We start from the raw sequence: 23,727 nt of genomic DNA, 5'->3' as shown, positions 1-23,727 counted from the left end.
GTCGTTTCACTGTGATTCTGTTTCTCGTTCCTTATACATAACCTGATCCAGGTGTGCCTAGCTAGGACAGGGTGTTGCTGATGATGGAGATGGCCGTTGTGATCAGCTGTGCCATGGTTGTTTCTGAACATCTCTGGGATGTCCAGCAGTGTCAGTGGGAGATCATCAGAAGCTATGAAAGACAAGCATCCATCCTGCGGAAATCATAGAGAAACTTGCATAATCATCACAGTGCTCAGTGCAGCTTCCGGAATACTCTGATGGTAAAAGTGTTTTTCTTGTGGAATATGGCGCCTCTCATGTTTAGCCTACAAATCCGGCCCAGAGCCTGATCTTCTGGATTATGGAGATGCTGAGCTGTTTTGCAGTTTCGCTCTTTGGATCTGGATGTTATGGCTGGAAGTTGAGAGGCTCAGTGCATGTAATTCATGAGGTTGACCCGCTTGCCCCCTCTCCCCCCCCCCCCATCCCTCTCTGCTTACACTACATTGCTCCTGAGTGGGTAGCTTTAGGCTCCCAGAATGGGCTCACACGCATGCACTGAAACATCTTGTTAGCTTTTGTTCCTGACTATGGGCGAGAGTCCAGCTGGGCCCCAGGAGGTTATGTCTCCACGCGTGGCTGTCCAAAGACCCTGGGCACCAGCGAGGCATTTCCACTGTTTTGATTGCTGGTGGTCATGGAAGTGCTCTGAGGCACAGACTGGTCATTATGGTCCTGGTAGCAGTGTGTAGACACAGCGGGCATCCAATTGGTTTCCCCAGTGCCTGTTCGCTCTTTCCTCACTAACTCGGCCCTGTCATCTGAAACAGTTTAGAGGCTTTTCCCATGAATGCAACTGGGCATTCTTAGAGAGCAGCCTGGGTTAAGTACCTCACTTAAAAGGTACAAAGGTGGTGCTCTTTCTGGGACTCGGAAAGCAGCAGATCTTCAGGTTATGAGCCTGGGGAGCACCGGCGTCTTGGAGATCTGCCTGAAGTAGAGTGGGCCACCGACGTGACAGGGTGCTGCCGTTGTCATGGTGTCATGGAGTCCATAATGTGATCTGAAAGCGCTAATGGACCATTGCTTGGATGAAATAGCGAGTTTCCTCGCCTTTTGTCCTGCTCACGTTGGTTTAGAATCTCAGGTTGTTTCGCTCTTTATCCAGCACGTCTTAATACCGCCTATCATTTATAAGGTCTGACTGCTACACGGGGCACCTTACAAATTGATGACTTTCAACTGAAGGAGGACGTCATGAATCAGGGGCTCGTGCGTCTTATCAGAGTCTCGGTTTGAATAAGATTTCAAAATCCCATCCGTGTAATGAATCGGCCATTGCGAATGAATCGGGGTTTTGTGAGGAGGGTTGTAGGCGTTGGCTTTGGGATGGTGTGGTGAGGTGTGGGGATGCGAGGTGGTAGACAGGAGAAGAGTAGCGGTTTAGGGAGGATAGTTTAACTGTTGCTCTGGCTGCTCATAGATCTCTGCATGGTTTAACGTCCGCCTTGGATCGTCTTGGAGCTCTGCGTTGTGTAACCTCCCTCTACCCTGTTCAGCCAGGGTAGCCAGTGCCTTAGCTGGCCACTGTAGCTCTAAGAACTGTCAAGTAGCTGCACACAAAGACTTTCCCCTTTAAATTTTTCATGCTGCTTCACTAGTAACAGCTGTCCCTTCATTTCCATGACGTCACTTCCGCAGTATCAGAGCACGTAACATTTACACCTTTTCCCAATATAAGAAGCACACAATGTTTCTGTTCTTTTTCTGTGAGTTTGGGCTTTGTGCTGCTGTCCCTGTCTGCTCTCCACACAGGGTAACGATACCAAAACCCCGTAAGGTGTCTTAAGTGGTGCTTAGAAGATTTCTTATTCTTGCTGCTGAGGAGGTGGCATGAGGAGGGATGAGCATTCGAGGAATGTGGCAGTTTGTGGACAACTGACTGTTCACCTCTGGGTTTAAGCCTCTGGGTGTGGGGCTGAAAGATAGGGTCCCAGTAGGATGTGAAACTCCTTAACTGGTTGGAAGATTTGCTTCTTTTCCACAGCTGAAGACGTGCTTTCGGGAGGCGTGTAACCTGCAGCCGTAGTACTCTAAACAGCAAGGAGTGACTCTGCAGATTAGGACTGTGCATCTAAAATCAGAAGATGATCGGAAGGTTGGAATTGCTCCAGGCTGGGCACCAGATAACCCTGTGCTGTGACTCCAATATTTGCCGTCGCCTGTAATTTGTGTCTGGGTGTGTTATGGAGAGCAAGATGGGATAGGCGAAAACACAAGTTCCATATGGGGAAGAATTAAATATTACTCTTCTGTTCTGCTGTAAACCTGTAGATGGTTCTCAGTCCACTCAGTGGTGGGACAGTCTGGGATGTAAAAGGTCCAACTGGTTTAATTCGGACAGTGAATAGTCTATTCTGCCATGTCTGAGCAGTCAGGTAGTGCTAATGGACTTCGGCCTGTTTCTCAGTGTTTAGTCACTTATCACATTCCTCTGAAGGATCCGCCTTGCCTACCTTCTGCCGAACCACTTGAGGGGAGGTAATGTCCACATAACCGTGCAAATGCCATGTCATCTTTCGTGACGTTGAATTGTGGTGTCGCTGCCTGACATTTCATTAATTTAGTCATAAATTCACTGCAGCACCGCTATAAAGGTTAGCAAATCGCTAATTAGCCATTATCTGATCATGTCAGAAGAGCTGGGGGTTTCTGTCCTTCCTGATTTTGCTTTTCTTTCTCGTGCCCCAGACCAGCTTCTCAGGTTCTTCCATACCCGGATGCTCCGATGGGCGAGACGGGACAACGCCGTTCCACCCTCGTCTCCCGGCTGCCGATATTCCGGCGGAGCTCCCATAAGCGGCAGGACTCGCTCCCGTCGTCGCCGTCGTCCGGCGGCGTGGCCAATGGCGTCCACACCTCGTCCCCGTCCAGCACAAACTCTAGCTCCAGCAGCACAGGGAAACGCCGCAGCCTGTTCCGCACGCCGTCCATCAGCTTCCACAGCAGGCGGAGCCAAGAGTCGCGCGCCGACCCCGCCCCCGTAGCCCAGGACCACGGTGGCCGCGGCTCCGAGCCGGGTCTGCACAGAGCGGAGGACGGCTCCCGCTTTAAAACTCGCCACTCCTTTGGCTTTGGTAGCCACCGACACAAGAAGATCACTCGCTCCCAGACGGAGGACTTTGAGAAGGGGCCCACCAATCGAAGCCTCTTCATCAACTGCATCAGCTCAGGGACCAATGAAGGAGACGACTCCGGCTTCCTGGATGACTACAGCAGCAAACGGTCCTTTCGGCACAAGAAGCAGCTCCTTCCCAAGTCTTTCTCCTCCCACCATCGCTTCTCCAAGAATTCAGTAGGGACTCCCGATCAGTGCCGGTCCCTGGAGGTGAATGCCGAGCCTCCAAAGCTCCTCACCCCTGGTTCCTGCCCCAGCGAGTTTGGGGATGGGTCCTTGCAATCCCCCATTCTCTCGGAGGACCGCACCACGGCCATCACCCCCTCCGAGTTTGTCCCTGTCACGGAGGATTCCGTCTCAGAGGTGGACGCTATGCCTGTCTTGAGCCCCTCTGCCGTGCCTGAGCCCGTCGGCCATGTGGCCCCTACCTCCTCGGCGGCCCCCATGGCCACCCCACCTGTCTCGGAGACGCCTGCGCTGCCAGATGCTAGCGGGGTGAGCCTGGAATGTGAGACTGCTACACAGCAGGCACCTCCCACAGCCCCTGCCGAGGGGGCGGAGCCTGACGCTACCTCTACAGATGGACCGGGAGGAGATCAGCTGATTGCGGAGCGGAGAGAGCCGGACACCGCGAGCCCAGAAGACAGGCCTGGCGAGGAGATGGGGAGGAGACCGAAGAACGTGGTGCCAATGCAGGAAGCACGGAAGGGTTTGGAGTCAAGACCCAGTCACTTAAGGAAGCCTCACACAGGTAATGTCTTCAGATCTCCTGAGGGGAGCCCCTCTCAGGTGAACAGAGGGGATGCAGGAACACCTGTTTATGCTAGCCTGGTGACTTGTAGACCTTCTGAAGGTGAGACCTGGCTCACGATGAAGGTGATAGTACCTGTCCTAGACCTCAGCTTGGAGACAGTGAGCACAAAGGCGTGGTCATGAAAAGCAGGACCAACTGTAGCCTCTGTTGTTACTGTGATTCAAACAACTCCTTATATAAAGCTGATATCTGCTTTAAACTTCTAAATTGCTGACTATAGTATATGATGTTAACTACGTCTAGCGAATGCAAAATAATTAATATCAAAAGATCAATGGGGGTAAGATTTTGACTTCCTGAAGTTACCAGGAACACCTGTGGGTCTCACGGGTCACTGGTGTGCGTGGAGTTCGAGGAGAACATCGGTACTGATGCAAGTGTGCCTGAAACAAAGGGCTCCCATGAATCAATGATCTCTAATGTATTTCTGTGGGATATTTCTGCCTAATGAGGGAGATGTTGCTGCTGCTCTTATCTGCATCAGAACTGTGCAGCTGCGTATCAGGAACCAAGGCAGATGCTTTGGCTTTGATGCATCATGCTTAATGGGAGAATTCATAATATTACATTGTCCAAAGATATCTTTTCTCGCCTCTAGGACCAGCGCGAGTCATTTCAGGCCGCGTGTTGTTATGAATGTAGATGTCGGTCTCCATGGAGACGCTCTGTGCATGTGATAACTTGCCTCGTTTTCGCTCGCTGCTGAATTTGTTCTGTAATTCGAAGTTAAATGAAAGCGCATCAAAACCTGTGATTGTGCCCAGAAACCACTGGGGGGAACGTGCAAGTAAGTGTATGGATGTGTGCAGTAGCACCCAGTGTGCTGGAGATGATTGATTTCATTTGACTTGAGAGGATATTGTCTGTTCAAAGCAGGTTTTTAGTGTGCGTGTCGTGTGTTAGGGCTGAACCCGGGGCTGTAGTGTGACGGTCCTGCTTATTTATCTTGACCCCTGTGCCCATTCTGCTTCTCCTGCTATAACTGTTCCTTAAGGTCCGTACCTTGCATGTGAATGCATGCATCTTGCCACCACATGGGTTTCCTGCCCCAGTGCATGTCAAGTTCCGCATTTGAGGGAAACCAGTCCCCAGTCAGCTTCTCCCACGAAGTTTCCCTTCCTTCAGCATTCAGGCTCCTGCTCTGTGTCCAGCATTGTTCAGTGCTCACCTCTGTCTCTGCTGTTGATTTGGCTCCTTCCCATAATGCATTGGTGCTCTCGTTTTGACCTTCTTAATGAAGGGAGAGGCACAGAATCGGGAATGCTGCTAATGTGCTGGATGATTCCAAATGCTAGGGCCCCCCCCCCAATATCGCTGACTCCTGAGAAATCATCAGCATTCATGTTGACGGCTGACACCCCCATGTGGAGGCTTAGGGCCCCTCCAGCCTGGAGGAGGCCACAATCCCAGCTGAACGGCTTCCTGGCCGCTCCTCCTCCTCCTCCTCCTCCTCCTCCTCCTCCTCCTCAGGGTGACGAGAGACTATCCATCTCAGGATGCAGCTCTTCCTGCCATTATAGTGTGACCTGACCTTTCGCACAGTGTTTTCAGGCCATTAAGCTGGCATCCCCACCATGACACAGTGTCTCTTAATCAAGTCTAAGATCCTTTTTTAAGGGATGGTCATTGCACTTTGTGTGCACAATCAAAGAATGGTCATAATCGCTGGAAATGCAAGCTCAAGGTTCGAACCATATGATGTGACTTAGAGGACGGACTCGGAAGCGTAGTTGTGGGTGAAAACTGATGGAGATAAATAATAAGCCACCATGATCGAAATCATGCAGCCTATCCCAAGTAGATTAGGACACAAGGCTGGGGATACACTGTGGACAGGATGCCAGTCCTTCACAGGGCACACACACACACACACACACACACACACACACACACACACACACACACACAGACACACAATGAAGGAGTTTGTCCAAACCCTTCAAATTAACATCATTCTCAGTAGAAAAACTGCAATATTCCGGACTTCCCTATACAATGGGGGATGAGTTACGTTTAGCCCCATGTGGATAGCATGAGTCCCCATGAATGCATGTATATTTCACATTTTCTGCTGCTGAATTGAATAAGAAACCAAGATAAGGGCCTTGAAGCGGAGAGGAAGTTGAACTGAAGCTGAATTGTGGAAGTGACCCCCCCCCCCCCCCCCCCCCAAAGCCTTTGCTTGACCCACCGAGTTACTCTGTAGATAAAGTCCTTTGAAAATGTGGCAGTTCCAGCTATGTCTTCTGTAGCATACCTGCGTGATGCCGAGGATGGTGTCTTCTCACTAGGACACTTCTAATCACGCCTGCTGTTCACCGCTAAAGTCCAAAGTGCGTGGGGGAGGACGACCGACCAGCCAATGGCATGCTGCATAATCCCAGCTGTGCCACTGTTGCCAGCGCCTGGCACTTCCTGGAAGCGCAGCTTTGGTGGGACATGCAGGCAGTGGAGCTGGATAGAAAGTTCCAGTAGTGTATGAGGGCCAGGACCTGATCAGTTTTGGGGAGCATTCAGGGAATGAAGGAGAGGGTGAATCTGGCCTCGCTTTGTCTGTGACGCTGCTGTTCACTGACCAAAGCTGTGTGTCGCTCTGTGGGGTAGATATCTGTGCTAATGTCCAGAAGGTTGTGGGTTTATTCCTGAAGCTGGCACAGTGGATATACACCTTTTAGTCACTTTAAGCAATGCGCTGAAGTCCAGCCTCTCTGGGGGTATTGGGTGTGGGCAGACCCCAGAATTATTCTCACGCCTTGGACCAAAAGATGGGATATGTGAAAATGACCTAATTTCTCCATGGCTGATCAATAAAGTACCTTTATTCTATTCCAGCATGTAGTTCTGAAATTCATCACGCTTAGAGTCGTCATTTAGAGATAATAAATTCAGAGATAAATTTGATGTTTCAGTCCCACATGGTAACAAAATGACCGTGAAATCAAAGTGTTGAACATGGAAAAGGTGAATTACCTCTGAATGGATAATTGTGCATGTTCTGTAGTGGGGGTGGGGCTGTCATCGTGCTCAGACTTAACCAGTCAAGCACTAATGTAATTGATCAATCTGCGGAAGTAAGTCCAATGGGATCTAAATGGTCCTGTAGGATTTCTCAGTGTTGCTTCATTGCATAATGTATAGGAGTGTGTAGGCAGAACCGGAGATTTAATAGGCCTTGTACTGTGGGGTACCATGAAGGCTATGAGGAGTGGAGAAAATGTACTAAAGAAGCTATATATGACAACCAAAATATTTTTTAAATGTTTTAAAGTAATTTTGTAAAAATCAACTTAACTGAATTGGATATTCTTGTTTGTTTTTAAAATGATACTGATGACGAGGATGATGATGTGTCTTGCTGTTTGTCTCCCCCTAGTGTCAGTGGGCAGCAGCGCCAGCCCCCACCATGAGGTGAAACGCTTGGAGCGGCGGCTGCGCTCTGCGTCGGAGGGGGCGGGAGGAACAGGGGGTCCGCGGCTGCACCTGAACCTGAGGGAGCCTCACTTCACTGAGGGCCAGGCCCTGCTCCAACACAGGACCTCCTCTTCTTCTTCCAAGCTGGGCAGTCTGGTAGGTTTTCTGGGGTTGCTGTACAACTTAGCTGCAAGTTAGCTCCTTCTCCACTACGCCCCCTGCTGTCCCTTGCCTGACTCTGCAGCTGAGTCTGCGACACAGTGCACCAGACAGGTTCAGGGCCTGTTGGGGAGGTGTCTGCACTGGCCTTTTCTGTTCCCTTTCGGCCTTTCGGTTCCAGCTGCTCAGCTGTCTCACGCAGACAGGAATAGTACTGAGTGCACAGCGTCGTGTGACAAATATGGTTACTGCTGAACGAAAATGGGGGGAAAATGATCTGGTTCATTACTTAACGGCAGTTAGGAACTGGGCTTGAGATGGGTAAATGCTGACGGAAGACGCCCTTCCTCAGGCTTCGGGGAATATGTAGGGGAACCACGGAACACTGGTCACACGGGAAATCACGCAGACTAAATTCTTCAGATTCTCTCAGGGAAATGAAGTGTAAAAATGAAGAGTGAATGGAAGCAGTATGCATGTGCGGTTCCGTCTAGGTGAGGCACTTCATGTCCTCCTTTCTGCATGAGATGAGATTTAAGCCGATATCCTTAAAAGCAGCTCATAAAAACTGTAATTAGATAATAAAAATATAAGATGTCTGTGGTTATATTAATGGATAATGATCAATTAGCTACTATATGTTATACTGCAAAAAAAATGCAGTAAAACACACACAAGACAAAGAATTGTGGACCCTCTTATTTTTTAATTAAGGCACTTTCGTTATAAATACGAAGTAACAAGGTGTCTCCCTGCTCTAAATGACTCTGGCAGACAGCCTTGACAAATTTTTCCTGACAGGCTATTAATCTGTGTCTAGACTGTATCTCACAAAACAGAATTTCCTGAATTGAAGCAGGATGGTGCTGCTTAAATTGCTGTGAGGCTCAAGTACTGTTCTGACCCGAGGCCTACTGTTTAAGATCCCGCTGTTTCCTTGCACCGACCCAACGCCTCCTCTTTGTAGTCCTGCTGTTTCCCTGTACTGACCCGAGGCCTCCTCTTTGTAGTCCTGCTGTTTCCCTGTACTGACCAAAGGCCTCCTCTTTGTTCTCCTGCTGTTTCCCTGTACTGACCCGAGGCCTCCTCTTTGTTCTCCTGCTGTTTCCCTGTACTGACCAAAGGCCTCCTCTTTGTTCTCCTGCTGTTTCCCTGTACTGACCCGAGGCCTCCTCTTTGTTCTCCTGCTGTTTCCCTATACTGACCCGAGGCCTCCTCTTTGTTCTCCTGCTGTTTCCCTGTACTGACCCGAGGCCTCCTCTTTGTTCTCCTGCTGTTTCCCTGTACTGACCCGAGGCCTCCTCTTTGTTCTCCTGCTGTTTCCCTGTACTGACTCGAGGCCTCCTCTTTGTTCTCCTGTTGTTTCCCTGTACTGACCCGAGGCCTCCTCTTTGTGGTCCTGCTGTTTCCCTGTACTGACCCGAGGCCTCCTCTTTGTGGTCCTGCTGTTTCCCTGTACTGACCCGAGGCCTCCTTTTTGTGGTCCTGCTGTTTCCCTGTACTGACCCGAGGCCTCCTCTTTGTTCCCCTGCTGTTTCCCTGTACTGACCCGAGGCCTCCTCTTTGTGGTCCTGCTGTTTCCCTGTACTGACCCGAGGCCTCCTCTTTGTTCTCCTGCTGTTTCCCTGTACTGACCCGAGGCCTCCTCTTTGTGGTCCTGCTGTTTCCCTGTACTGACCCGAGGCCTCCTCTTTGTGGTCCTGCTGTTTCCCTGTACTGACCCGAGGCCTCCTCTTTGTTCTCCTGCTGTTTCCCTGTACTGACCCGAGGCCTCCTCTTTGTTCTCCTGCTGTTTCCCTGTACTGACCCGAGGCCTCCTCTTTGTTCCCCTGCTGTTTCCCTGTACTGACCCGAGGCCTCCTCTTTGTGGTCCTGCTGTTTCCCTGTACTGACCCGAGGCCTCCTCTTTGTTCCCCTGCTGTTTCCCTGTACTGACCCGAGGCCTCCTCTTTGTTCCCCTGCTGTTTCCCTGTACTGACCCGAGGCCTCCTCTTTGTGGTCCTGCTGTTTCCCTATACTGACCCGAGGCCTCCTCTTTGTTCTCCTGCTGTTTCCCTGTACTGACCCGAGGCCTCCTCTTTGTTCTCCTGCTGTTTCCCTGTACTGACCCGAGGCCTCCTCTTTGTGGTCCTGCTGTTTCCCTATACTGACCCGAGGCCTCCTCTTTGTTTCCCTGCTGTTTCCCTGTACTGACCCGAGGCCTCCTCTTTGTTCTCCTGCTGTTGCCCTGTACTGACCCGAGGCCTCCTCTTTGTGGTCCTGCTGTTTCCCTATACTGACCCGAGGCCTCCTCTTTGTGTTCCTTATCTTTCCCAATACTGACCTAGCATTTCTGTATAGTAATGGTGAATTTTCTCCTTTGTTTAACTCATTGAAAAATGCCTCATTGTAATTTGTAACTTTAAATTGCTTTGCAAAAGCTTTTAGCACCATGAATGAATGGACAGTTGAATGATTGCTAGTCCTGTATGTAACACTATACCAAGGGTCCTGGTTCCCCGGCCGAAGTACACTTGGTGGAAATGACTCACTTCTGGTGGATGTATTGCCGGGCTTTCAGATCCACCATCCCAGAGCAAAGCTGGCCCAGGGTCATCAAAGAGTAGACTCAGCTCTGGAAGGAAGCCATGATGCCGTATAAATTGCCCGTGTGACGGAAAACGGTTTAAAAGAGAGCTGTGACTAGGAGGGCACCAGGCTTCTGAAGCAGCTCTTAACATCTCCCTCCTTGACAAAGAACAACAAGTTGAGATTTTCTATGAAAATACAGAGTAAAAGGTGTGAAGGGCCCTTGAATCATGGGTATGATTTCTACTCGGGGGATGCTAAGTCACAGCACTTTGCATTATAATATATGAATAGGCGCTTTCACATTGAAGTTCCGGAATCTGGTCCCTGGTTACAAGTTCCTGGACTTTTGTAGTTCCTGGCTACTTTTGTGTGTTGATTTCACACCCCAGAACAGAAACTGGCATCTTTATGCTAAATAAGTATGGAAGAGACAAAGAGCTCGTAGTTAAACTAAATTCATAATATGAAACTACACTGTCACCCCAAAACAATGGAGGATGAACAAGTTGTTCTGTTAGTTACTTGTTAGTTATCGGGGGGAGCGATTGCGATCAAAACAGGACTCAGCCTTATTTATACGAACCACAACATGTTTATATTTCATTCGATCTGGCTGGCAGATCAATCTTTCACTTTCCACAATATAAAAATGTGTAACGTTATTTGCTAATAAGTGCTGGCAAGTTTCACCACCGGCACTGATATTAGACAAAAGTATATTGGTTATCGATCACATTTTCAGATGCAGAAATAAGGTGGTGCAAAAAATGTATTCCTTGATACATTAAATGTGATTGAAATAATTCCAAAAAATAATTCCATCTGCTGCTTCGTTAATTTTATCTCTTTTCCCTGTACCTCTGCGTAACTTTTAAGTTTGCACCGGTTCATGTGGCCAACCAATCAGCAGGAAATTGCTGTAAGTGCCTCCCCAATGGTTCGTGTTTCAATGACAAATATCTAATCTGGAATAGGAACTAAAAAAAAAAGGGTTCCAGAACCCAGAAAAGGTTCTGGTTCCTGAAAAAGGAACTCTTCTTCACCTGCAATGGTAAACTACTTCCTATGTACCTGATTGCCAGAATCTTGCTGAAACGTTTTGGGGACCCAGACTTCATTTTTGTAGCTAACTGGGTATTTTCAGTTGGGTTATATAGGTTGACGAAGTATCAATCCTATTCCTGTCCAGTAGGCTTCTACTGAATCTGTACCTGAATTGTTTTGCTTGGCTTATTAGAACACTGTGCACTTGGTGTGTGTTGGGTTCTCCTCTGAGGGGTAGAGGGTGTACATCAGCCTGGGAGTGCCAGATGCCTCTGTACAGTGTTTCCCACAGGGCTGTGCTTGGGGGGGGGGGCATACTGTTAGCACTGCACAAAGACATTCAGCTGATTCAACAGAAGGGTCCTATGACTGTCCCTCAGAGAAAACAGTTTGAAGGTTATGGCTGTTTCTGAAAGCCAAACCCACATGCCGCTTGCTCACATCTCAGAGGACAATTGGAGAGGAAGAGGCTAATTGACTAATGATGGAGAACAGAGACAAATGGAATGAGTGCAGATTTGAGTTGCTTGATTCAAGTTGACCCAAATCTTTCTCAGTCTGCTGTTTTCCTCTGAACTCACTCAGCGCCGCTTTTGACAGCCCCATTTTTTAAATCCAGCCATAAATTTTTGTGCCTTGAAGGGTTTATCTGCTTTAGATGTCTTTCATGTCATCCCAGCATTTAAAATGCTTTGTATGTTCCAGCTAACCTTACATAGATTGCTTCTTTTTAAATCAATTCCTTTTTTTAACCGAGGCCGCTGATGTTTCATGATACCATTTAACATTGTTCCCCAAATAAATAACTCCCTACTTTACAGAAAACTGTCAGGTAATTAGTCTTCAACACTGTGTTGCTAACAGTACATTATTGACTAAAATCTAATTATGTCGTGTTACAGTGAGTACCCTTAATGCCAGCTATTTAATTTGTTCTTCCTTTTTGTTTATAAAATCTTTATTATTGATGAGTCTAATTTACGACACGGCTAAACAGGCTCATTATTTATGTTTTAATAAAGGACTACCAGACACAGTTTAAATCATACAAGGAGTGATTCAAGCGTGTAATACATCTTGGAGAATGATGGTCATCTGCCTGTGGGGAACTATTAACGGAATATTTTCCAGGTTTATCGGCTCTATCAGCCTTTATTTTAAGGGTGGAGTTAGAAGCCTTTTGTGAGTGAGACCTCACTGAAGCAGAAAAAGGAAATTGTGCTGTACAGTGCAATGTTTACTATACAATACATGGTATGCTGAACAAGAAGATACATGCGATAAACGTAGAGGTTAAGAAGTGTTTGAAATTCGTGTGCTGGGGGCTTTTTTTAAGCATAAAGTAGTTTATTTTAAGGTCATCCCCATCACCCCATGTGGGACGGAGTGGTGGCTCTGAGGTTCGGGATCTGCGCCAGCCATCAGAAGGTTGTCGGTTTGAATCCTGGGAATGCCAGGAGTGACTTAACTATATCGGGCCCTTGAGCAAGGCCATTAACCTGCATTTGCTTGGTCCTGGGTATGATGTTACCTTATATCCAGCCCTGCAAAGATGTGCTCCAGCTTTCAGGGAAAATTTGGGGTTTGGTGGCAAGATTGGCACTCCAGCGAGCGGAAAAAGATTTCATACCATTGCATCGCACTGAAACTAGTGTGGTGCCGAGGTATCACCCGCTGCACGGCTGCAGTGGGTGCAGCAATGCACCATATCGGTGTGCGTTCCTTATGTCCTCCATCCCCATCAAGTATGAGCACCAATTCACTACAGAGAGCCATCAAACCTGAATGAACACTTTAAAGAGGTCTAGCTGTATGAATAGTGGCTAATTATTCATTTAAAGTTTTATTTGAAGATCTGATGTTTATGCTCACGGATCAGTCATTCAGTAAATGCCAACTTGTCAAGTGCATAATCTGTGAGATGTCCTCCAGAGGCCCATGTTTGAAGCCAAAGCTAGGTGTGATGTGCTCCACCGCCTGACACAAACACCACTGTGATCGCTCAGATTGATGTGAACGTGTTTGTAAATAAATACCGACAGATTTTGCTGCTATTCCATGGAAGGAGCGGAAACATTAAATGACTACTTTATTCCTCTATGAGGGTGGTGTTGAGGGGACTCGTGGAAAGCTGATTTGGCACACGTTAGCCGGATGAATCCTCTGGATTGGATGGTTGGATACAGGCACTTTCATGATTTTCTTGTTGGTGGTTCGATATATGCAGCATCGTGAAAAGTCATTGCGAAGCATTATTGCATCGTAGGAGTTGGTCCTGTCAAAATTTTTTGTGAGCGATGTTCTGTGTACGAATCAAGTCACTCCACCATGTATGAGAGTTGACTAGAAGGTTGAGGACAACAGGTGGCAGGGTTCTGGTAGGTTCCAGGTTTATAACATGAAGTTCTGGCATGGGGGCATTGTCGAAATTAGTGAAATTAGTGAGTGATTTACATGTGAGGTGCAGCTTGGAGAGCCTCTGCACTCCAGGAATGACTTCCATCAAACCATGAAATGGACTCTGATCGCCAATGAGGCTTGAGGTGCCAGGTTAATATTTGATGAGTGACCGAGTAAACCGGCTTGGCAGTAAGAGGCTGGTCAGAGGGGCCAAAGTGCTGAAGGAATACTTGACTAATGAGTGACTGGACTGCACTTCTGTGACGTGAGGAGCAGCCAGGTCTCCTACCTAAGAAAAGCAAGAAGAAGCTTCTGTTAATTAAAGCTCTTTATCTCAAACGCCTGCTGACTAATTTGAGTTTCATTACACTCTGTGTCCAACAGGGGGCAGATGTCTCCCTATTTTTCATTTTTTTTAACAGATTTTATGTTTATTTATTATTATTTTAATCTGCTGCCTGCTGTGTTCCCACATCTGTAGTTTTATACAGGGGGGTCATAAAGGCTTCCCTCCATCTGATCTGCCGCTTCAGGCCCACACAGCTGTGCCGTATAAAGGATCCTGGAAGCTATTTGGGGCTAATGAGGCATTGAGGGGTTCACACACCCCTTAATGTTCTACTCCAGCTTGTTTTGCTGTGTCTTGGAGATGCACTCACAAGTAGAAGAAAAGCGGCCAGAGATGTCTTTGTCTTAAGGCTTGAGGACCAGGACGTTTCTTGAAGACCATGGGAAAGCTGTGTGATCATCGTGACCACAGGGCTCATCGTCGTTATGGCTGTCACAGCGTGCCCCATCACCTCCCCGGCTCCTTGGAGGTTCTCTGTTTACCGGCACAGCTGCCAATGAGTGATGGACGCATTTCAAAGGACCAAATCCGAGGGCCGTCCAAGGCGTCAGCTGTATGTGTGATTATTTCACCTGCTTCGTTCGTTTGTTCCTCTCCCATCTTGTGGGTGTGTTGACTCTCCTCCTGTTCTTCAGGCCCTATATATCACTGCCCCGTCTGCACTATTTATATTACATTTACATTTCTTTGCTGAATGGATAACTCTGTCAGACGTGACTTGCATAATTTACCTCTCACCATTCTTTCTCCTATGCCGCAGGGTATTTTAACAATACAGGTCACATAGCTTGCTCAAGCACATCAGCACATCCCTTTTGTTGATGACTGCGCCCCCTGCTGGTACCCTGCTGCAAGTATTGGGTCTCACTTTTTATTGCATACACACATCCATCCATCCATTTTCCAAACCGCTTATCCTACTGGGTCGAGGGGGGTCCGGAGCCTATCCCGGAAGCAATGCGCACAAGGCAGGGAACAACCCAGGATGGAGGGCCAGCCCATCGCAGGGCACACTCACACACCATTCACTCACACATACACACCTATGGGCAATTTAGCAATTCCAATTAGCCTCAGCATGTTTTTGGACTGTGGGGGGAAACCGGAGTACCCGGAGGAAACCCCTCGACGACATGGGGAGAACATGCAAACTCCACACACATGTGACCCAGGCGGAGACTCGAACCCGGGTCCCAGAGGTGTGAGGCAACAGTACTAATTGCATACACACATTAAAATTAAAATACCAATTTTTCTCCAACGAATGGGCGACAGGGCAGAGTCAGTCTTCTATGTAAGGCTGCCCTGCCATTTAATATAATCCCTTGAGCACCAGTAGGGCTGTGTCAGGATTTATCTTCCACTTCTGGGCTATCTGTAGTAGTAAAGGACCATGTTATTGTGAGCCGTCCAGGTTATTAATGCTGTCTGGAGGTGTGTCAATAATGCCACCATGTCATCAATAGTAGTCCACTGCAGATGTTCCAGGTTTACAATTGCAGGGTCAACTGCTACTTCACCGTCCCCATTAGAAACTACTGCCTTTTGGCAACCAGTCTAGTTGCTAAACCACTACGCCACCTACTGATCAAATATTGACACACAGCAACTGTTGTTCAGGTCCCAGAATAGTGGGTTTGTTCTCCAGCTGCATGTTGAGAAGCAACTACGGGAGGGAGCTTCCTGTTCCACCTTGAAGGACTCCTTGCTCCTCGTGTTGTTCATGTCCATGAATTTTATTCATTAGCTTTGTAGCATCTGATCTTGTTCCAGCTGTCTTAACGATTATCAGGCAAGTGCTGAACTGTATCTGCTCCCCCCCCCCCACCACTTTTGAGATTTACACTAAAACGGCTGCGGATGTGCAGCCTCATGAAAATGAGATGTGTTAATCCCCAAAGGCCCATAGTTCTGCCTAAATACCACAAGATGGCAGCAGAAGCCTTTTGATTAAGCTGCCTGCAGTCAGTCAGTCAGGGAAGTGATGGGGGAGGGTCCCTTCACTTTCTCCAGGATTTTAATGTCACGTGGGCTTTGTGTTTGAGAGTAGCTGCTCTGGGTGAAACACTGCATAGGGTTTAGGTGTTTCTCTCCTCAACACTCGTGGCAAAGTTTAGGAACAGTAAAATCCTCAGTCTGTTGCACATAGCATGTTCAGCTTTTATTTTCAAATAAAGATACATTTAAAGAGTATTTTCAACCACATTAAGCTATGAAGCTGCTGATATACAGTGTCATCAAACTTTAGCGACTAGCAAATTTTCATTGCATTGTTAAACATTGCAGGGACATGCTGATAACGAGGACGGGGGGGCTACTTTTAAAATCCCCAAATTTATCCATCATGGGAAACAAATATGATTGATGGGTTAATGTGGCCATTAAAAACTGGAGGGTGTTCAACAAAGCAGAATTTTTTTTAACTTGAGCAAGGAGTCGTGATCGTCTGACAATAGTTTAGGTAAGGAGCATTCCTATTGGCCAGTCCAGACTTCTAGCTTAAGTTAAGGGAAGCTAATCTTGAAACCCTGCTTTGTGGAACACCCCTCCTCCCTCTGAAGGCTTGGGACTGTTAGGCATGAAAACACTGATGTTTTTAATCACAGCTATTCCCTCACTAGTTGTCGTAGGTGCTGAAGGCCCAGCCCACGCGTTAAGACCAGCCAATATGGCTGTAATCGAATTGAGCCGCTTGTCATCTGCATTAGCTCAGCATGCAAACACACGGTTGGGTAAATTTTTATGGTAAATTCGCACACCATTTGCCCAAATCAAAATTCCTTTTTATCAAGGAAGACTGTCCTTGTCTAGTTGCTTGGTGAGGGATGTTGTGGTCACTGTATCAAAAGCAGTATTTGGCTGTAATTTTGGCTTATTTTTCCTTGAAGAGTGATGAAGGTAGATTATTTATCAGAGGACATTGGAGTGAGACCTTGTGTTTGCTGAGTGCCGCGGGCCACATGCTCCCTGGATTATTATTATTATTTTTTTTGGCCTGCAAATCAAATATTTGATGTCTCCTGTCAAAATCCTCATTCTGCTTATGCATGAAAGGCGGAGTGTTGCCTCTGGAAGAAAAGGCCCACAGGGTTACCTTCTATTAATGCAGGATGATTTTATTTCCTCTCTACAAACACGTTAGCCTTTGCGTAACCTCGGCTTGGCACAGGCTGTGCATGTTTTTCCGTTTACCAAGGTTCTACAGATGGCCCCCTGAAACGGCGAGTGCTCTAAACTTTGTGTGACCGCTGTGTTCTGTGTCTTCTCTCTTCACTCTGCCCCTTCCCCCTCCTCTCCTGGTCTGCCCCAAGGACGTCCTGAACAATCTGGGCTCCTCAGAACTGGATGAGGATGACCTGATGCTGGACCTGGACCTGTCGGACGATCAGCGGCAGCACCGTGGTAGGGACGGGTCGCCGCCCAAGTCATGTCTCCATGTCGAGTCAGATGTCCGTGAGATGCAGGCCGTGATGGTTTTAGGAGCGGGATCAGATGATGTGAGGATCAGCTGGCCCACTCAGGGCCTCCTCCTGATTTTAAACCCAGTCGCTGTGAAGTCCCTCCCTCCCTCTCCTCTTGAGACGTAGTAATTACATCTGCTGGCTTTGATTCTTTGTGGCAGGTATGACTCGGCGGGCAGATGAGTGTTATTATTAGAAGATTGTGGATCTTCAAGAGTTCGGCTCACTTTTGAAATGCCGCACGGCGATTTGCCCGTGTGACCCACGCATGTTTGATGAAGTTGCTCCCGGCCACACGCGTGTGGGCCTCCCCGTCGGTCACCGCTAACAGTGGCAGCTGTCTTGGGCTTAATTAGATAAGCTCTGACTTTCCTCTGTGAGATCCTTGGTGATGAATTTAAAGAGATATATGCATGTAAACGGCACGGTCTAATTACAACAGGAAGGCAAGGATGGCTCCCAGAGTGCTCAGTCGTCTGTCGCCTCGATTAGAGCTCATGATGGTTATTCATTGGCTGTGGGCGGGAAGTGTGGGGAGGGCATGTGCCCCCCAGCACCCCCTGTGTGTTTGGAGCTCCGATTAGGCTGCAGACTTTTTTTCACTGTGTGTGTGTGGTTTTATCCTGTGTGATAGAAACCTTCCTGTTCACACCTCCCACAAAACAAACAAAAACATCTAATCACCCCCTGGGGTAGCAACATCACTGCACTATTTTAGTGGGGATGTTTGGGGTGAACATTACTCCCTTGTGTGTGTGTGTCTCTCTCTCTCTCTATATATATAAATATATAAAAAAACATTCTTCACAGTACATATTTTTTTTCCTGCTTGGAAATGCCATGGATTGGTTCTTCAGATCCAGTCGGTGAGGAATTTCAGCTGTGTGTCCCTGTTTATGTTGACTTGGGAACATGGTACAGCTTGCATATCTGTATGTCTGTCGATCGGGAAGTCCAACAGGAACCACTGCTGTGTTCATGTAAAGATAAACACTCCTAAATCATAATTATCTCCAAAATAACTGCCTTTATTCACAAATGAACATTGTTGTTGTTATCATTCCTCACAAAAACAAACCAGTTGTGACCGAATTTTTTTTTTCGTTTGCAGTTAGTCTGTGTGTCAAGCTTGGGGTATTTCTGCATAGGGATTGTTGAAGACCATGAGTGCTTAACACTGTGCAAAAACTCACATCACTGAGCAGAGTTCCTGCCAGAGGATTCATGTCCCAGGCACTAACATCATTGATTCATTTATAGCTGTTGTGTATCAATCACTGCTTCTGATACGGCCGGTATCGGCAGGACTACAGCTGCTCAGGTGGCACTAGACCTTCATGGTGACTGGCTTTTAGCACACGCGGTTTCCCTCAGCTTGTGCCGTGTTCTTCACTGTGTGATTCCTATGTCATTAAAATTCATTCAGACGGAGCCAGCCTCCCTCTCACTCTTATTGTCTGATAGATCCCAATGGAACCCTTAACTTAAACATGTACATCTGTTTGGTAGGACTTGACACAAAGTAATTTACTGCTCTGAATTGTTGTAGGTCCAAATCTAAAATGGGTATGTGTGTCAGTCTGTGAAGGAACAGGATTATTGGGTTCAAGGTATACAGCCCAATTTGGATCTATTGTTTTACCTCTGAAATGTGTTTATGCTGAAGGGGTTAGACACACAGATGTGTAATTTTAGTGGAATGGAGGTTTAGGCTTAGTCATCTAGCTGTGTCACCTTAGCATAGTGAAAGTTTAGGATTGTTCACACAGCTGTCACTACCTGTGTTGTCTGTGTAGAGCAGAGGTTTAGTGCCTTCTTGAACTTATTTTTGTATTCATCTTAGTTACTCGGGAAAACAGCAGCTTACAAAATGTATTGCTTTAAAACCACAGACTTTAACCACTGCACCCCCTGCTGTTCTGAAGAATGTCAGCACTCTGACCACATGCTGGCCTGTTGTTATCCTTCCAGTGTCCCGGGAGGACTCCAGCCAATCCTTGGCTTCATGTCTGGCCCTCTTGCACTCTCCCATGGAACCAACGGCAGACAAGGTCCTTGGGAAGGAGGCCAAAGGGGTGGAACCTCTTTACAGGTAAAACCCCCCCCCCCTTTACCCCTCTTTTTCCTTTTCCCCCTTTTCTCAAAAGCTCTGTTGTGAAAATCTTTATTTTTGGAGTGTTTTACAAATGCTTTTATGTAGTACAAGTGACAGGGACACAGTGAGTCTGAACTATGACCTGCTAGCAGATGCGTCCTTTCTCATGTCTTCTGCCTGTTTTTTATTATTATTATTTTGCTCTCTCATGTTGCTGAGGTGATGTTTGAAGGTGGTGTTTATATTTGCCCAATCACATTCAGCCTGTTGCGCTTTTGAGTTCAGTTTTCCATGTAGAGGGAATTCTCGTGTATTTCATCTGAAGCTCTGCGCAGGCATATAGCTGCCTATTTTGAAAATGTGCCCCGTAATCGTGCTGCTTTTGATAGAGTGTTTCTCTAGAGACAGTAATTATGTGTTTCTTACTCACAACACGAGTGCAGTCGGCACATATTCTGATCTATTCCGCTAGATCGTGAACATGTGAATGCAGAGAGATCTTTTTTTCAGCAGTTCATTAGACACCCCGACAAAGGAATTAAAAAGATCACTATTTCCCGTCTGTCTCTGAATTTGCCTGGCATAGGGATCAATTTGGGTGCTTGTCTTGGACGTAGGACGCCTTTAGCTTGCGGCTACAATTTCGGACTGCAAGGTAGTCACTTGGCTTAATATTGGCAGTCTCAATACTGGGACTGTAGTTGACCAGCCATCTATTTTGTAGCCACCTTCATTAACTGAAGTCCCCAGGTTTCAGAACTTGTCCTTAAATGGTAAAATTGATCTTCTAAAGTGATATATCACTAGTGCTGGGAGTGGATACCAAAAAGAATCAACTACTTGATTCCAGGCAGCTAGGAACTGAGACTCAATCCCAAAGCTTTTGAGTTGACTCGAGTTCAGTAAATTTTTTAAATTTTGAGTTTTCTGTGCAGCTGTCAAAAAAATGAAATCCTGTGGACGCGAACGGAGGCTGTTGCGAATGCTGTGTGTCGATGACTGCCTTGATTAGTGACTATGGTTCTCGATCATCGTTTACATCAGTGTATGTCAAAAGTACAAATGAATAAAGAACCCATTCATTATGTGATTAGAAGAGTGAGGCGTTAGAAGCAAGTTAATTTGGATTTGGCTGTCATTTAGAAATGCCATCATTAATGTAAAATTCAATAGTTTGGCAATATTTTGCTTCAAACAAGGCAGCAAATAAAGTAAAATGCAGTATTTATAATAAAATGCTGGCATTTAATAAAACAACACCGCCCGTGATAAAACATTTGAAGTCTACTCATCCCAAGGAGCTGACAGAGGAAAATCAGGTACAGGTTTTGCCCTCATTAACAAGCTAAATTAGTCGGCTCTCAAAATTACTGTACTTTGCTTAATAAGCTATCAAATTAACAAATAAATTAAACAGACATTGGAGTATGAGTGTATGCATTATAATATATCAGTGAGCAAATAAACCCTATTAATGACATAGCTAGCTACCCATTCATTTTATTTTTGTACAAAGTGTGCAAACAAGACAAAATTGATAAGGTACACTGTTATTTATATAGTTTTAAAAGGTGTACTTGCCAGCAAAGGATTAAGTTAATAAAATTAATTGTAAAGCAACAAGATGCCTTGTCATTTATAATACTGTCTTGTTCTTTTTAGTAGACCTATTTCCTCCCATATTTTAAGTCTTTGGAATTGAGAATGGGGAAAATTTGTCTGGAATCGATTCCATCGATTCTCAACTGCTGTAATCGTAATCAACTCCAAAATGTGTGGAGTCGAACACTCCTACGCAGATCTCTCTTCACTTCAAATAATGCATTAGGATAATTCGGTGGCTCTGCGATCCCGCCTTTTTCCGCGAATGCGGCACGAGACCCCGAGCGCGTGCATCCGCTTGTGTAGTAGTGAGACACCCGCGGGGAACACGAGACGACGTGAAATGTTTCGACGGGGTTCGAGGTTCACGAGTCAGGCTTGCCGTAATTATACGCGGTTAATATTAACGACTTCCTTAAACGTCGTTTGTTTATTTATATATGTATAAAACAGTTTCGCTTCTGCCGAAGTGAACGTGATAAAAAGTGGCTGATTAGATAATATTAATTCTGCATATAAGCACTCGTAGCAAACAGCTGTCGCAGAAGAAAAGTGCGCTTTGAAGTTCTGCCGTGGATCTTTTGATGATTCTTGTCTTCATCTTCCCCCCACTTTCTTCAAATCTCCAAAGTTCAGAGTTTTTATCCATTAGATTTCTGGAGACTTCGGACTCCGTAAATAATGAAAAGTCCGCCGGCTGTGCGTGCCCTCCTTCCGACGCCTAGCCGTTTACTGTTTATTGCATAAAAGGACGCTGAGCTCCTTGCTGAAGGCGGACTGCCTGTGTCGGTCAGGCCTAATCAGCCATGAGCCAGGCGAGTTTTCTTACTGATGTTGTTTTAAAAGACATTGCGTCTCCACTGAGGCGTTATCCGATGAACTCGCTGAGGTCTAATGTAGCTCTGATTTCTCGACAGCATGTTGCTTTTCGAGGCAAATCCTACTTAATTGTTTTCTGGTAATAGAAAAACAACGAATGGGGTGTTTGTTTGCTTTGTCGAGCCAGGTAGTGCAGTCTCAAGAGGGTGTCTTTCGGCTGCTGCTTTACTCCGGCCCCGCGACGGCACGGCCCCTCGATTGCCCACGATTTATTCGTCTTTATTATTGCTCCAGCTGAGGTTGTCAAGGCAGCCGAAATTAATTTTGCAATGTGTAATTATTGTTGGGGTTTGCGTTTTTCGGGAAAATGCGGAGCTTTATGCTGCGAGCAGAACTAATGCTTTTCTGTCCACGTTCTGAAGTAATGAGACCCATTATGCAGAAGGTAATTGGCTTTTTTTCCCCCCTCAAGTTAAGTTTACTTCGCTTGTGGTGTTTTGCTGGAAAAATGCTGCAAGCCACCTGGAGAACCCAGAGTGACGTGTTAACTGGTGACAATTAAGCGCGGTCTCGCGACATGCATTCACTATTTTTGCGGGAGACGGAAGCAGATTCGTCAAGTTTGCAGAGCCAATTAAAATAAAAGAAGAAAATTACATGTCCCACACGTTTGTAAATTGTTATACGCTTTAATGCAGTTGTAAATCTGATGTGAAAATAAAATTGGATATCGTTTGAAAAAAGATTGCTCTTCAAGTATATATTTTAAGTAACCACAATTCTGAATATTCACAGATTTATTTGATTTCATTTTTCCAAATTTGAAGAATCTGTCATCACCACACATTGGTATGGATGCATAAACATTGGATCACCACATAACACCGATATCGTTTATAAGCCTGGTGGTTTGCCATATGCTCTTGAAGAGAGCAGAAGACCTGGCATCACGGTTATGGTTGCTGCATGCTACAAACGAAATCAACATCGTTTTAGCAATACATTTCGTAACTGGTTCAGCAAAACCATGTACTTTCAATGGGGGCTCCTTTGTTGGAGTCTCGCTTCCTGTGTGTCCCCCTCTGCTGAGTGGGTACCTCACTGCAAATCCGACCTTCTGGTCACCCAAGACGACTGACTGCCAGGTTCCTGGAACATCCTCCCCTTATTTTAATTTAGTCATTATTACAGTCTTCACTGTGCCTGAATGTGTCAGAAATGTCCAGAAGTGACTGCGTAAAGCAATGAGTTTTGTGTGGGTTTAACAGCAGGGTGCTTACTCAAGCGGTTCAGTTTAGGGATGGTCACAGAATGGGATTAATATGGGATTAACATGGCTGTTTACATGCTCTAGACTCAAAAAAGTACAACCGCCATTGCTTTCATCACCTCTTGGGATCGGAATAGTGCTTCTGCGTTTTTGGCTTCCTGAGAGAGCCTCAGCACAGGGTGAGTTTTTTTCCCCTAGCCCCTTTGTTTTGTTTTATATTGAATTCTGCCTGCTTGACTTCTGCCTGGGTGAATTTGGTGACATTCAGTGGATGCCAACCCATGCATTTAAGTTGTTAATTTACGGATTTCAGTGTCTTGGGGCATAAAATGCTTTTAAAGGGCATCCCAGTTCTGTTCTGTCGTTTTAATTAGGAACATCCACATGGCGTGTGGATTGGTGGGTTGATCGTGTGGGAGGCGCATCTGGTTAAAATAATAGTGCGGAAAGCACTCACAGCTGGACCCAAACATGCCTTCAGATTGTGTTCATTGCAAACAAAATGCGCTGCAGGTGTTGAACAGGTGCATGTGAGGCATAAACGGACTAATTGAATTTTAATTCCCATCTGA

General features: G+C 46.5%; 1 protein-coding gene across 1 annotated transcript in view; it reads left to right on the top strand.

The window, feature by feature from the left end:
* Positions 1-23,727, top strand: part of ccser1 (coiled-coil serine-rich protein 1) — a 67,023-nt gene that overhangs the window by 2,627 nt on the left and 40,669 nt on the right. The window contains 4 exon segments of the mRNA XM_048977897.1: positions 2,734-3,911; positions 7,348-7,541; positions 17,220-17,310; positions 19,341-19,461. Coding sequence (XP_048833854.1) covers positions 2,771-3,911; positions 7,348-7,541; positions 17,220-17,310; positions 19,341-19,461 — 1,547 coding nt within the window. The 5' untranslated portion in view covers positions 2,734-2,770.

Source organism: Brienomyrus brachyistius, chromosome 2, assembly GCF_023856365.1.
Source record: "Brienomyrus brachyistius isolate T26 chromosome 2, BBRACH_0.4, whole genome shotgun sequence".
Taxonomy (NCBI): domain Eukaryota; kingdom Metazoa; phylum Chordata; class Actinopteri; order Osteoglossiformes; family Mormyridae; genus Brienomyrus; species Brienomyrus brachyistius.
This window is presented reverse-complemented; position numbering and strand designations above follow the sequence as displayed.